Here is a 15,733-nt window from a genome sequence, read left to right as displayed (position 1 = left end):
AGGGATTTCTGCTGAGACCATATTCCTCATCAGGGGAGACAGGTAAAAACTGCAGGGGATGCACTATGAGATATGCTTAGCTTAGCTGTCTGCATGTCTGCTTATTAAGCTCTGAGATTAAGGATTTAGTTCCACACGTCTCAGTTTACTTAGAACTAAAGCATCACTTCACATTTTAATCTCAAGTATGCTGCATTGTCTTGCCCGCTTCCTCTCGTGCCCTCTCCCCATGACCTCTTCCTCAGCAAAATTCTGGAAAGTTATTAGCAAATATTATGTGAAATGTTTAATATCCAAACAGCAGGGTCTGACATCCCATGAGAGATTCATAGCCCCTATGGTCAGGACAAGAAAAACAAGGATTGTTTGCAGGCGCCCAGGTCCTGCTGGTTGATGCTTTGAGGCTGGAGTTGTTGTTAAGCAAAAATCTCACAGTAAAGTATCCCTTTAGACAAGTTATAAACCAGGCTAGGCAGGAATGAGGTATTCAGCTGGGGTGAAATCCACTTTGGCTCTACCCACAGACTGTGCACAGAAACAAAATACCCCCTACAAGTGCTACTTCAAATGCTATTCTCCAGCACTGTGTTAGTGGAAGGTATTTTCCTCTTCTCAAAAGGCGGAGCTCCTTTTGCCTGCAGGAAGGCCGGGACAGACCTGTCAACTTGCTTATGATTTATTAAAAAATTATAGAAGTATTTGTTTAGTGTTTATCAGGGTTGGAGGAGTTTCAAAAGTTGCAGAAGGCTTTCTAAAGCAAGACCTTAGAGCAATTGAGTGGCATAAACACTTACCCTAAAATTGCATAAAAGCATATATCCTTTTTCTACTCCAAATATGATCCAGAAACAAATCTAACCATGAAAAATAAGGGCAATGGACAATGTCTGAGACATCAGGCTGTGCCATGTCCTTGTGACCCTGAAGCAAAACCCACCCAAGGGAGGGAGGCCAGTCACACTTTTCACTGTGACTGCCACGCAGAGTTTGTTCACTGTCCCACTTAGAGAAACAGCATAAACATCTCTGAGCACACAGAGTTCCTCCTGGAAGTTGACTGCACTCAGATTGACTGGAAACACTGACTTCAACCAGGCGAGCATCTGCTCTGCTCCTGTGCCATTGGGCACACACCTACGGAGGAGGCAAGCCCAGGGCTTAAAGGCAATGCCCATGGGGCACAGAGGACTTGGACCATCAAACCCAACATTCCCCAGCCCCCAGACAACAGCAAACAAGGAACATGCTGCCAGCAGCATGATTCTGCTTTCCCACAGAACTGAGTTCACAGGGAAATTTTACTTAATGGGACAGTGCCATTACTTAAAGGTTAATATTGAAATTAAACCTATAGTGTAATCTTTTCTGTGATACCTGGAGTAATGGAGTTGGAGGGGGTCCAGGGCTCACTTTTTCCAGGGACAATGTGGATTTCACAGTGAGGACCATGGGGCAGATACATCTGCAAGGAGTAACTGGAGTGTGCGATAGCTCAGCACTGCATTCTTTAGACCTTCACACTGAGGCAATGCAGAGCCAAAGCAAGGAGCTTTCCCAGCATAAGAGGAAGAGGAGGCAGAAGGGCAAGGAGCAGCCAGCCACCACTGCCACCCGACCTCTGAGGAACAGGCCTAACTGCTGCTGACTGTGCCCCCTGCACCCTCTTCCCCAGCACTGCTATGTCTACGAGTGCTCTGCACTGATGTCCCTTCACCAGTCACCAGCACCAAGTTTCTCTGCTCAGCTCCATAGAACAGCAGCTCTTTGGCTCCTGGATCCCAACCAGTCCTGAAAGCAACAGAGTAGCATTTGCCCATTGCTGTGCCTAAGCTTAGGAAACTGGACAACAGCCAACCTCACCAATAGCCCACCTCAGATGATGTCTGACAGTTGTCCCAAAAAGCGGTCCAAAAGGAAGCTTCTTTCTGTGGTCCTTTCAATCTGAACCCAGCCCTTGCATTTATCTGAGAACACAGTTTTCAGGGGTCGGTCAGGTGGAGAACACAGGCTGCATCTCAGCTCACCCTCTGGCTCCCTCTTCAGCTCCCTTTCCTACCTACTTGTGCTTCCCAGTCTCTGGTATGCCCTGTTCAAGCACACACCACTGAAGGGTGTTGCAGGCCACCGTGCCCTCATTCTAATTGTTCCTAAATATTTATCTTAGGCAAAGAGAGAAACCAGTCCTTTTATTTAATGTGCCCAAAGCACCCATAATTCATTATGTATCTCTCTTACTCTACTACTTGTGAATCCGTTTTGTAGACCTCCAGTATCACTGGGCCAGGGACTGAGTCTTATTCCTGGGGAACTGGGAAAGGCAGAAATAGGGAAAAGAGAACATAATCAATACGGCACAAGGATTTTCACAGTCTCATTTTAATGATAACAGACCAGATTAACACCACAGGAGGAATAAGGGTGAAGGACTGTTTCCCAAACATACTGCAGGTGTTCTGTGAAATAAATCAACCTTCTTTTGGAGAAAAAGAAAATATTTCAATATTTAAATTAGTTGCTTGAAATTCTTAAAAGGGAGGAGATATTCTTGATGAACATCAGCTTTTTCATCTTTCACCGGCTTCTGGAAAAGGACCAAGGAACAGCTACTGCATGAAAAGATATAGAAGGGTTGCTGAAGACCTCTCAGCATTCATACAAAGTTGCGGGCAATGGCCAATACTTTGGAGAACTCGCCTTCTCTTCTTCTCAGTGTATAGGGTATTGGTGTTCTTATTCTAGTGCCTATTGGGTTCCCATTATCTTCTATGAGTACCACATTGTTGGAATCAAATCTAGGCGTCATGGTGGGGCCTGGCATCTTGTGCCCTACAATTAAAGCCTTCTTCTTTTCTCCTTTGATAGCCAGAAGGATCTTATCTCCAACTTTGCCAACTCCAGTCTTGTTATACACGTGGATACATTTTGGTGGCCGGTGGTAGGGCGTGTTCCCCAAGGCGCTGTTGTCCACCACTCGCACGCGGGTGAGTTTCTGTATTGCTCGGCACGCTCCGGTGATGCTACCAAAGACAGGAGAGAATGACAGACACATCTCCTCAATAATCCGTGGGGAGCAAAGGCAAACCCAGAACAGAATCTTGTCACTACACAAACCACTCAAAAGGCACCAACAACGAATAGATACCATATGGGTGATACACTGACTGCATTCAATGTGCTCTTTGAAAGCCAGATGCTACTTGGGGCTTTGCACACTCTTTACTAAATGTCAAATACAAAATGACCTTTCTACTCCAAAACACAACTAAAGATGGCACGAAGAGTGGCTTGCATACCATGGGCTTTTTAGCAACTGCAGATGATGATGCAGCATTAATCTACAAGCTACAAAAATGTGCTCACTTCTGTTTCAAAAAGCCTGCAGGAAGCTAAGACTCAAGTCAGGCTCCTTCAATCTTGCACACAGTACCCAGCACTAAGAACTTTTATGATCCACCTTCCTTTCACCAAAGTCTGTGAGTCTCACAGTTTATTTTGTTCTCAGTAAGACATCTGAGGTCCTGCTGTGGCTGTCCTAAGCTGTTCCAAACTAGAATCTAAGAGATCACCACCATCCCCAAGTAGAAGGAATCCAGAAAGACAGTCTCTTCTGTATGCTTGCTTTGTGGAAGTAAGAAACAACAAACTGCACAATACTAGTTATTAGGTCCTACTCTGAATATTCTTGGGAACAGCAGGAACATACTACCTTATAGAAACCATTATTCTTTTATTCAGTGAACTCAAACTCAAGGGATTTGTTGCTTGTCTTCAAATGACACCCAAACACAGACCATTGGAAAAGAAGGAAGATCCTCTCTGCTGCTAGACAACTGCTTTGCAATGAGGTACTGGAAACATGCTGGCCAGAGCAGCAGGAATGCCAACCTGCTGCCAGCCGAACTACTCAGTGACAGCATATGGAAGCAACCTAACCATTCATCTCGTTTTTCAGAAGTGTGCAATGTAAATAGGGACCATCATCCCTTCTTGAAGAGGAAAGGCCTGTATTTGCAAAGCTACCTAAAAGAAGAGCACGCACACCAAATGTGGTGTGGATGGACATCAGCTGAAGCAGGAATTTTTACACACAGTGAAGAAGGACGGTGGAGTCAATCTGCACAAGTCCAACTGCTCCAGAGGTCAAGCTCTGCCTTTCAAGATCTGTTTCCCACAGCAGAGGCCTAGTTTAGCTTTCCTCTCTCTCTCAGAAGTCACTAATCTCTGCAACCAGCCATGCCATCCCATCTAGTTCCATCACATCCTCTGGCAGGGACTGTGGTACACCACACTCTCTCTCCTCTGCCCACCATCTGTGGCTGTACAACAGGGAAAGCAGAAGGCAGGAGGCTGGAAAAAGAGAAGTGCTGTCAGAAGAAGGAGCAGGGAAAACTTTGGTGGGACCAAGTGTACAACACAGCAGTAGCAAAGACATATGGATGTGATTGTCCAGGAACCACTAGACAAGAATAATTGCACTGGGAGAACTTTTTCTTTCCCTTTTTTCTTGATTTCTGCCACAGTTTTGGAGGAATACCCCACAAAGAAAAGGTCTCCCCATTAAGTTTTCTAAAGTCCTGTTCACCTTTATGGACTGGACTTCACCTCCCTGTCATTGTCACTTATACATGCTTTAAATGTATGCTGGCCAGTGCTCTCATGCAGCCCACTTAAAGAGAAAGCCAGAAACACCTGGATACCTCCTTGAGATAGCTCCCAGGCTGTGTATCACACAACCTAGCCCATATCCTAATCCGCCCTCTAGACCACAATCCTGGGAATGACTATTCTCTCCTTTAAACTGAAGCCCTGACCTTTCAAAGAGTTAGAGATTCCCCAAATTGGCAGAGTGTACTGTGGGATTAAACTGTAAGATTTGTGCAAAGCATTGTAAAATATGAAGTACATAAATTTAAAACTTAAAATGCCTAGAGCCCGGAGCAAGAAACAAAAGAAAAATAACAAAATAGACACTGTTAAAATATGAGAAAGTAATTTTTCAGATTATTTTTATTCTAAATAAATAATAAACTGTTGAATAATTTTGAGCATTGTAATTGGCTCTGCATCAGCAGGGGCTTGTTGTTGGTTTTTTTTGCACTTGCATGAGAAACACAGACACTTTCAACTTCTACTTGCAGGCCCATGAATGGCTGTCAAAGGCCTAAAAGCCTCCTTACACACATATGAAAATGCAGAATGCTAGGAACCTGCAAATGGAGTGCCTGAGCTCACTTTTCAACCTATGAAAGGACAAGTGTAAGATTTAAAAAAAAAAATTATTACCCTTTTGAAATACAAATGCTGTATCTTATTCTTGATCAACTTAACAGCATCTCTTTCAACCATTAAACATTCTGAAGAAAACAAAAGCAAAATCTGAAAGTTACCTGAACTGTCGTTGGATCACAGCACTGCTTAGATGGGTTAAGGATAAACCAACTCGTTTATTCAAGAGAGCCATTTGGTAGCCAACCCTGCAGAAGAAACAAAAGAATTATTAACTCTGGAAAATTGACAGAATTTGGTTTGCTTTTTTTCCTTTACATGAATCACAAACTAGGGCCTCAGCAGCTATTTAGATGCTGCAATCCACAGGACACACAGAGTGGTAGCAGCAGCTGCACCACACCACAAGCAGATCTACAACCCCTGCCTGAATTCCCGAGACAATGTAATTCATACACATATACTACAAAGCTGGATTCAGTATCACTGCATTGCAGTTTCCTAGACACGGAGGTAAGGGCCCTTCTGCGTGCACTGTGAATCACCTAACAAGAAGCAGGTTTGAGAATTTCAGATGTGAACTGGTTTAGAGGCTGCAATGCCCAGAAAAAGCCACCATGGTTACTTGTAAAAGCTACCAAGGTTACCTACAAAACCAAGCAAAAGGCCAAACAACCTACAGACTGGCATCACAGCTTCAGCAAGCAATTTGCCAGGCAAGAAACAAGTCAGAGCTCCATTGGTGAGGGCACACTCTCTCTTGGCATACAAAGGTGTTAAGCAGCCTGTTACAAGACACAGTCATGCTGCTGCCAGTCTTGCCCTGTTCGGGCTGCCCAGAGAAGAGCTCCCTGTACCATTGCAGTGCTCACTCCAGCTGCTGTACACTGCACACCACCCTGAGTGCAGCAGCGCTGGGTTACAAGGGTAACCTCACTGAGAGCCACACCCTCCTCCGTGCCTACGTCTGTGGCGGATCCCTAACCCCATTCTGTCAGACTGACTGGGACCAGCTTGCTACGCAGACACAAAGGCTTATCTGAACCCAGATCACTTTCCCAAACATCATTAGGGAGCCATGACCCAGGTGGTTATGCCGGCAGATCCAAGGGAAGGAAGGAAACAACACAGACCTAGAGCCAGGCCTCTTTCAGGCCAGCTCAGGTACAGCTAAGACTTTCCACCTGACTGCAACTACCAGCATGTGACACAGCTCGCTGTGACCTTGGCAGTGTAACCAACACGTGCTCTGCTTCTCTCCTTTCAAAAGCAAACACTAAAAATCCATTGACCTCAGCTCTCTCTGACAGTTCTGATGAGTTTTGGACCAAACTATAGTAATACACTGTAAAGCCATTTTTTTAACCTTCATTTTTAAAATAAAGCTGAGTTAACTTCTCTAGGGGAAAAAAAATACCCACAGAACCTTCAAATAGACAATGCCACAGCTCTTAATACAACCAAGTCCAGCCTAAATCTTAACTCCCTCTTTTATTGCTTTTTTCTCCAATGTGTTTGCTTACCTGGGGATGTGTGTAAGTTTTAGGGTTTGTAGCTGTTCTACAAAGCAAGTGTTACCTGAGAGCACGACGAAAAGCACAGGACATGTGCACCACAGCAGTTTTGAGTGGTGCTACCTGAGCAAAGCACAGGTGCCAAACCAACTCTGTCAAACAGGCAGGTTTGGAAAAGAACAGCAACAGCCAAAGCTTACATTTATTTACTTAAAAAAAAAAAAAAAAAGCCGCTTTTCTGCGGGGTAGATGATCATCAAATGAGTTGAGGGCTTTCCCACAGTCTCCTCTCTGAAATGTGACTCCAAAAAGGCTGTGTTTATGCCACATGTCCTTACCTGTGTGATCCTAATGCCTAATGACAGCAAGGCCCTGCTGCATTTACAGTGCTCCTGGCAATCAAGGTCCAATACCTGGCCTTGCTGCTGCTCAGATTTCTAAGCAAGTTCAACTATGCTGACTTGCTTTAAGCCCACTATCTGCTTGTATCCTCTTCTGCATGTGAGTGTGCTGTCTCCCCATGTGAAAGAATCATAATGAGCCTTTGGATGCCTCTACAAAACCCAAAAAAGCAGCAGCAAGTTGGCCTCTCTGTTGTCTTTCATGGACACTTTTTGGGGAATTCAGAGAGCATTGTCACCCCATCTCTATTTCCTAGCAGGCATGGTAGCCTTGGTGGCTAGTGAAGGCGTGTCTGCTCATCCTCATCACTACATAAGACCAATAAGAGAGGTCTGTGAGCTCATGACAAGGCAAGCACAGCTGCAGGCTCTGCCTGCTGTCAAAGGGACAGCAGCACCAGGACCAGCATAGCCAGATGTGCTTAAAGTACATCTACAATGTGCTGAAGTGTTGCATAAACTCTGAAGTCACTCATCACTCCTGGGACAAGTCACTGTTTGTTTCTACCCCGTGGCAGCAGTGAAGGTTTGAAGTTACAAAACTACCAGCGGAAGCATCAACAGCATTAAGTGTCCAAGGACTGTTTATTTCTTCAGATGACTCAGTATCCCCTTCTCAGCTAAGAATCATTCCTCAGTACATTAAGATGTGTCACAAGCTAAGAAATTTCTTATGATTGATTATTTGGTATGAAGCATCCTGTTAGCAACTGAGTAAACAGGGGGGATGCTTCCAATTAGCAGGAGGGTTCAGGGTGGAGAGAAAAGAAGAATGCATCCATGGCATGAAGAACGGCATTCAAGGGTACAAGTGTGTTCACACACTTGAAGAGTGAATCACAACTTCAGCTATTGTAACATGCCAGCTTCCTTTCTAGAAAGGAACAGCCAGTAGTCCTGGTCTGACTCCAGGTACTCCTCAACCAGATCCAGTCCCAATTTGATCCCTCTGTGGCTGTGAACTTCATCTCTCCTGCCCTCAGTTTCCCCTATGGAGCTGCTAATTACTAAACAATTAAGCTTTGAAAGGCACAGAACCCGTTCACTCTGGCACACTTGGTGCTGCCCCATGAACACTCCCAAGCTGGTGCCACAATTGAAGAGCTGCTATAAATCGATGACAGCCATCAGCCCCAGTGTCCCCAGCACTTTTCTCCTTCCCAGCACACATTGCCTCACACCAGGACGCCTTAAAAAGGCTCAGAGGAAGCTGCACTTAGGCACAGGGAATGTATATGATCCAAGTTTGCTTCTGAAGGTGATCTTCTTCGCAGATCACCAGGTTTCAGTGCTCCCAGGTGTATGGGAAGAGTAACCCCATACCCTTCAAGCACAGCAAAATTTGTAGGAATTCCCAGAAGTCTGCCATTGGTACTACCCAACTGATACAGGCAGGAGCGCAGTGCAAAATAACCTGGACAGACAGAACACCACCACTTGCTTAGTACTTAGTCACTAATACACCCCTGACCAAGGATTTATCTTCAAAAAGGGTTTTGGAGGTCATCTAGTCCAATCTCCTGCTCAAGCAGGATTAATTTCCAAGTTTTCCAAGCTAGGCAGGAGCAGTATTTAAATAGACACTATCCTAAAATGAGAAGCCTCGAAGGCAACTATTGGCATAACACTGACCACTCATAGCTGCTCCAAAGCGGCAATAAAGAATCATGCAGAGGAATCTCTCACTGTTTCTGTCCTGCTGCCCCTAATTTCTAGTAGTGGCTCTATCTCATGAAAATCACAGTCATAGAGACACTTTGCCCCTCTCCACATGTCTGTTAAAAGTTATCACAGACCTCAGACAAGAGCTCAAAGTAACATTCAGAAAAAGGCGAGGAATTTGTTAATCAAATATTCACTAAAATGACCCTATTTCTACTTCACTGAATTACTTTTGAGCATGCAGTAACCTGCTGCTGCAAATACTCTTCTCAAGGACCCTTCAGCCCTACCCCAATCAATGCAAAAGACACACAGAATTCCAGCACTGCTCAACAAAGAAACTCTTCACCAGTTATAAACATATGGAAGTTATTTATCCACTGCACCATTTTCATGTGCTCTAGCTATCACCTTCAGTGGTTTTCTTTGATATTAAAGAACTAACTTGTATTTGCTGAAACCTTGATTGCTGAAATCTTTTGAATGGAGAAATTTGGAAAGTTTCATCCCAGCTAATAAAATCAGAAAACACAAAAGATACATGTACAGCATGAGTAGACCACCTCAGGGAACTGAAACAGAGCAAGGACATGTGCCAGACAAGGAAGAGAGGATTACATACTCACTTTAAATGAACATCAGGGCACACAGCACCAAGAAAGGAAGCCCTGTGTCCCTCCAACACACACTTCCATCACCTCCCTTAACCTGGCTTTAACACTTACGTAAATCAGTTTTCAGCTAGCTCAGCCTGAAGGCACTGAACCCTGCTGCAAGGCAATGTGGAGCAACACAAGACTGGGACTTCTCCCACTGGCAACCCAGCCTTATGTGGTGACAGTATCTCCAAAGAAACACCAGGAGACCTGGACAAGAAAAGAATCTCTTGTTATTTCAGCAAAAACGTTGGTGCGCTTCACAAGAATGGTCTGCATGAATCTGCTCTGCTAATACAGCCATGGGAGCACTGAAAAGGTCTGCATCTGAACACTCCAGAAGCCAGTGCAACAGCGCTGAGACTAAGGTCTTATCAGTGGTGTACACCCTAAAAAACAGTCCAGGCACCATTCTTACCCTGCCTGCATCCTAGAGTAAACGTAATTCTAAAGAGTGCTGTTACCTGGCAATCCAGGAGTACTTTCCTTTTTAAGTTTTGGAACTAACCCCTCCTCCCTATATTCCCAAGATCTCTAATTGTATAATCATTCAGCTTTTCCTTCCTTCTGTTGGCAACTCATCCACACAGACAGGCTCCATGGAAAACCAATGGATGTTGCAAAGCAAATCCTAAGGCCAACTACCCAGAGACTGCTGTCAAAGCCAAAGAAACCAGATAAAAATATTCTCACTTTTATAGCAGTGACCTGATCTGCACAGTCAAACAGTGGGGACCAACATCACCTTTATTCTTTTAAAAGATCAAAACACACACGCTCCAGGCAGAATAAAGATTTGAACTGCATCTGTCATCCAGCATTAAAACACAGGAAATAAACTCAAGGCAGCACATGCAACGCAAATGCCTAAACCCCTACTCTGCCACTGCAGGTCTATTTATAGACTGTCTGCCACAGTGAGCTGCAGGAGCCAACTGTGAACTGGGGGACTCAATCTATTCACAGCTCTCCTCCTAAAGGAAACAATGTGATTAAGGGCTGTGTGTGTTAAAAATACACAAGATATTCATTACCAAGTCATAATTGGTTTTATATTAATGACAAAAAGACCAGGATTCACACAGAGGAATTAAGTCTTTTTAAAATCAGTTTATGAGTAGGATTAGCTATTAAACAGGATATTTACTGATCCAAGCTACCAACAGAAACTCATTACAGGTATATCTGTTACAATTTTGAAGCAAAACACACTAAGCTCATTTTTCTAGACCATGATCAGGAATGGCAGATAACAAAACAGCTGCATAAAATAAAACTTACTTTTGACATTTTAAGTATCCAGAAGTCACAACTCCAAAGTACTTATGGTACTTACTGTCCTAATATCAGAACACCTAAAATCATCCCATATATTTATATTCACAGCATTGTACTAAAATAGGGAGGGGTTATTCTCAGTGCACCAGCAGAAAATAAAGCTACAGAGAGGACAACTATCTGTGCGAAGTCAACAGAAATGAGCAGTAGGGCAGGTACTGGACTAGCCCCAGAAATTCCCTGTGGGGTTTGAGGTGAAGCCAAGACAGGTCTTTCCCCTGCCTGTGCCTTTTGGGAATCACATGTGAATTCAGAGAACTGCCCACACCATTGCAATTTTACACTGCTATCACCTCTCAAAGGTCTCTTTACCGGTTTTAGAAGTACTGAGGTCCCAAAAGCAGGACAATGTGGAAAGCAACATGGCCAGATTTGGTTCCCAGCCCTGACCCAGGTGGCCAGCCCTCAACCAGTAATGGAAATCACAACCCAGACAGCAGTAACCATGCTGGGGGGAGCTGTGGCAAGGACAACACACACAAGAAGGAAGAGAAGATGTGTAGCTGTGTCTCGACCGTGAAAAAACATCAGGAACAACTGACCTAGACTAGCTGTTGGCAGAACAAAAAATGATAGTGGCTCTAGGTCTTCCTGATAAAGCTGTACCAGAAAAGGATGCCTAATGCTGTTGGAATTCAGGCTGAAGAGAAGCATGACCTGGAGACAAAGGCATGCTTGCATCACAAGGTAGTACAGAGCTACCTGTAGCTTTGGTGGCATAAGCCTCATCTCTTGCTCAGAAACTTCCCTTAACTCAGTCTCTCTCTGTCCAAAGAAGACCCTCTCAGGCAAGCCTGGAGAGCTCTGGAACCAGAGAAGCCTACAGAGCTCAGATGAGCATCTGTGTCCTGCTGTTAAAAAGGCTGGCTTGCCTACCTGTTTTTACTACAAAGATTAAGTTATTCATACTTTTAAGAAATATGTCATACAGCCTTTTCCCCCAATTGCCTCCCCTTACTCACTGGACCTCCGAAAGAGCTTTCTGGAGAATAACCAGGAAAGCACAGACGAGTGCCCACACTTCCCGAGTCCCCATGACACACGCGAGTAAATGCCACGCTGGTCAGGACACAGGAATTTTGGTCTAACTTTGCTGCATGACTACTCACACCCACAAAAGCCTAACCCCAGCATCGCAGCCCCACGCGAATTCTGAGCAGAGAAACTCTCTGAACATGCAGGAACTTCGGAAGAGTGTTTTCCCTCTCTCCCATGCTACTCCAGTGGGAGCACAGTGTGCAAGCGACACAAAGGCTCCAGTTCCCAGCTGATTTAGCGGGATGTCGCCACCCTGTGTCGCGCTGCGTGACACTCGGACTCGCGCCGCGCATCTTCGGGGACAGCGTGTCTCCGTCCCTGCAGAGCAGCAGCTCATGCTCAGGGCTCACACCTCCCCAGCCCTGGGCACAGAGCACCAGGGGCACCTGCAAGCGGCTCCTTCCAGGGCATGGGCGGCAGGGCCGGGAGCCAGTGGCCGGGAGGGCCCGACTGCCCCCGGGGCCCACAGTTGAGCACGGCAGCGGCACAGCCCCAGCGCTGAGAGGGACCGAGCCGCTCTGAGCCGCTCGGCCACAGGGCCGTGTGAGGGGCCGGCGCCGTCCCCAGGAAAAAGCCAGCGTGCCACGAGCAGGCCGGTCCAGCGGCGGGGCAAGGCCGGCTACCGGCCCTGCTGGGCACTGCGGTACCGATCTAGGCTACCCTGCGCAGCACTCCCAGCGTCCGTCCCGTCCCGTCCCCGTCCCGTCCCCGTCCCCGTCCCCGTTCCGCCGCTCGCGCCCCAGGCCCCGCCGCGCACCCCCGCGTGGAGCGCGCGCGCCCTACCGCCCAGCGCAGCCCCCGTGCGCACGCGCGGCGCCGCGGCCCCGCCCCCCCGCCGCTGTGCGGAGCCGGCGGCTGCGCGCCCCGCCCACTGCCGGGGCCCCGCCCCCTCGCCGAGCGCAGCCGAACCCAGCCGAACCGAGCCGAACTCGGCCGAGCCCAGCGGTCGTCGCTCGCTGCCGAGGGCGGCGGAGAGCAGCGCGGTACCGCAGCGCCCGGCCCGGCACGGCCCGGGGAGAGCCCGTCCGCGCTTGACACGGGGTAAGGGGCCGGCGGTAAGCGGGTGGGAGCTGGGGCACTGCGGGGCGCGGTGGCCGCGGCTCCTCTAGGCCCGGAGGGTTTTTGCCGGGGGGATGGGGGGGGTCCGCGGTGGCGCCGTACTGAGGGCGGGCCGGACCGGACCGGGCCGGGCGCGCGGCCGTTGCGCCGAGCCCGCGGTGGAGGCGGCCGGGCCGGGCCGGGCCGGGGGCGCCGCTGCCATCTTGGGGCGGAGCGGGGCGGGGGGCGCGGTGCCCGTGCAGCGGCGTGGGCCGCCCGCCGCCCCAAGGCCGCCCGGGCTTTCCTGCTGTCCCCCGGGCGCCTGTCCTTTGCCGTCCCTCGCCTCGGCTGCTGTTGGGTAACCGGGTTTGTGCATCTCGGGGGTCGCCGGACCCCCGCCCGCGGCGCGCCCGGTTCTTCTGCGGTCGGCCCTTTGTGCGTCGCTCCTGCAGGCACCGCCGTGAAGCAGAGCAGCAGGGCGGCAGGAGGGATGTTCCGAGGGTGGTGGGAGTAGCGCGGAGTTTTCTGATCCTGCCCTGCTTATCCTCCCCTGGAATACTCGACAAAGGCTGTCGGATAGAGCTCATGTCCATGGCCAGATAGCCAAGCAGTCCCTTTTTGCTCTTGTCTCGGTCGCCAACCGCTCCACATCAGTAAGCCATGTTTTTTTCCTCCTGCTGTAGAGTGCACCCTTTATGTTGCTACCTACTGGAGGGGGCATCCCTCCTGCTGTAGAGTGTACCCTTTATGTTGCTACCTACTGGAGGGGGCATCACGCCAAAAATCTGCAATGTGGCTGCAGTTACACCGGTGTTCTCAGCAGGTTTGGTAGCTCTCAGCTAGATGGAGAGCAGGTGTTTTGGCAGTTTGAGGTTCTGGGCACCTCCCTCCCTTGCTCATCTCGATAGTAGAAGTTAGAAACAAAAAGCTTATTTATCAGTGTGTGCTCAGGGTGACTAATTTAGTTGTGTATATCCTAGAGGAGTCCCTTCTCTCCTGGATTTGTCTGTTACTGTGAAAGTGCCTTGCTCCATAGTGTCGTTCTCTGGAGGAAGCACACACGGAAGGCCATGGGCTGTGGGGCTGGAGCATCCGATTAGCGGCGGTCACAAAGCTGCCGAAGGGTTGCGAGGCTCAGGCGCCTTTTGGGTGGTGCCGCCGATGCCCCACCTGAGTGTGGGACAGAGCCTTTGCAAGTGCATGGCGGGGACCAGTGCCCTCCCCTCCAAACAACCACACTGTACAGCCCCTAATAGCTTTTATTACTCTTAATGCTTCTGAGAGAGGCAGAGCTGACTACTCAGCTCTAACTGACTCCAGGAGGACTCCATTCAACCAGAAATAGCAAAGCATTACTTCTAATGACTGCAATTAGCTGGTATCTACCGAGGAAGGCCTTTTTCATCTTGAGCCTTTTAGTAGTAGGAATACGCTATCTTTATGGGGAGAGAAGTCCATTCTGCAGTCTTCACCTGGATACCAAAAGAGCAAAATAAACATGAAAGAACGTGCCTTTGAGGGGATTGGGAAGAGGCTCTGGTTTGACTCATAAGTATGTTTTGTTGCAATAAGTTTGCTCTATTTTTGTCTGTTCCTGTCTTTGGTAACCTTGGAAGGAACTGAAGCTACTGTATTTTCTGGGGGTGTCAGTTTTCATGTCAAGAAGGCATCGCCACGAGGCTTTCCAATGCTCCATTTTCTTACCCTTTGACCAGAGCATAGTGTAACTGTCCTAAATTGTTCTGAAGCCATGAGTTGAGACAAGAAAAATCCTGAGTGTACTTTGCTTCTAGTTTCTGTGGGGGTCTAATTTTATTTTTTCTTTCTGGGCTTAAAGTATCCTTGGTTATATTTTTCAGCTTTCTGCAGTAATAAAGTCTAGCAACTTGCTTGGAGGGGTTTTTATATTGTTTACATGGAAAATAAATCTTCACAAAATCTCTTCATTCTGGGAACTAGAACTTCCAGAAAATCCCAGGTAGCCTGAGATTTCAACAAAACCTTGAGAGCTGGCAGTGCCCAGGCCCTGTTTTCTGTCTGTTGCTGATGACACTTTGTGTGAGCCCCCGGTCACCGGGGACCCACAGCGTCCTGCTGGCAGCTCCTCTGCCACCCGCCCATCCACACCGAGGGGCAAGCCCAGCCTGCCTCCTCTCCTCCTTTCCTGTCCTGGAGCTCTGAGTGCCCCAGCTCCATCGTGGTGGCCAGGGTGAGGCTGTGCTGAAAACCCAAGGGCTGCAGGCAGCACCTCCCGCTCCCACCCAAGACAGTTGGGACCCGTGTCATCTGACGTGAAGCTGCGCAGCGTGCGGTGCTTGGGGAGGGACGAGGCCCTGGGTGTAGGGTACTCCGTGTGTGCTGTTAATTCCAGACAGCGCTGGCTATGGATCCTGTGGCTGATTTGCATATCAAAGCATCTGAGAGCTCTGCCGTGGGTAGGGATGGGGAAGGATGATAAGGCTTGCTGGAGGCTGGGGCTGGATCTTTTCTGTGGCTTTTTGTGGTGCACAGATGAGACAAGATGATGGGAATGTTTGGAAAATGGAGTTTGTATCCGTGTCCTTGAATGACAGATCCATAAAGGCTTTTTTAATCTAGCAGCTGCTTTCCAGAGGGTGGAAGCCAGGCAATTCTTGGTGACAGTTCCTTAGGCTGCTCCTTCCCTGCCTCCTGCTGCCACTGAGAACTTGCTGGGTAACCCACAGTGTGGAGCCCTGCAGGTGCACACACACATCCCCCCTCCCCATCATCCAGCAGCTCCTGCAGCAAATGGCCAGTGTGCCAGCCTGCTGCTTGTTCTCCACACTGCCTCTCACACAAGGAGGCAGAGGCCCTGCTTGGAGCCTCAAAGCAAAGGGGC

General features: G+C 48.3%; 2 protein-coding genes across 7 annotated transcripts in view; one reads left to right on the top strand and one right to left on the bottom strand.

Moving 5' to 3' along the window:
• Nucleotides 1-2,360: 2,360 nt before the first annotated feature.
• On the bottom strand, nt 2,361-12,671 carry MRPL14 (mitochondrial ribosomal protein L14). 5 transcript variants are annotated; one of them, XM_059469169.1, is made up of 4 exons: nt 12,619-12,640; nt 9,529-9,669; nt 5,388-5,474; nt 2,361-3,017 (listed from the first exon to the last, which is right to left on the bottom strand). In XM_059469169.1, the coding sequence occupies exons 3-4, from the start codon at nt 5,459-5,461 to the stop codon at nt 2,651-2,653; spliced, it is 441 nt and encodes a 146-aa protein (XP_059325152.1). In that variant the 5' UTR covers nt 5,462-5,474; nt 9,529-9,669; nt 12,619-12,640; the 3' UTR covers nt 2,361-2,650. The 5 variants fall into 5 exon arrangements, with proteins under 5 accessions (XP_059325152.1, XP_059325151.1, XP_059325156.1 ...); XM_059469168.1 differs by lacking the exon at nt 12,619-12,640 and adding an exon at nt 12,593-12,610; XM_059469173.1 differs by lacking the exon at nt 9,529-9,669 and having other exon boundaries at nt 12,619-12,671.
• A 54-nt stretch (nt 12,672-12,725) lies between these two features.
• The window catches only part of TMEM63B (transmembrane protein 63B), a 48,936-nt gene continuing 45,928 nt past the window's right edge, over nt 12,726-15,733 (top strand). For both annotated transcript variants that reach the window (XM_059468537.1, XM_059468536.1), the window contains exon 1: nt 12,726-12,876. The gene's annotated coding sequence lies outside the window, so the exon portion shown is untranslated. The remainder of the gene's footprint in view (nt 12,877-15,733) is intronic.

Source organism: Ammospiza nelsoni, chromosome 3 (genome assembly GCF_027579445.1).
Source record: "Ammospiza nelsoni isolate bAmmNel1 chromosome 3, bAmmNel1.pri, whole genome shotgun sequence".
NCBI lineage: Eukaryota > Metazoa > Chordata > Aves > Passeriformes > Passerellidae > Ammospiza > Ammospiza nelsoni.
The sequence above is the reverse complement of the archived record's forward strand: the minus strand, read 5'-3'. Positions and strand labels throughout refer to the sequence as shown.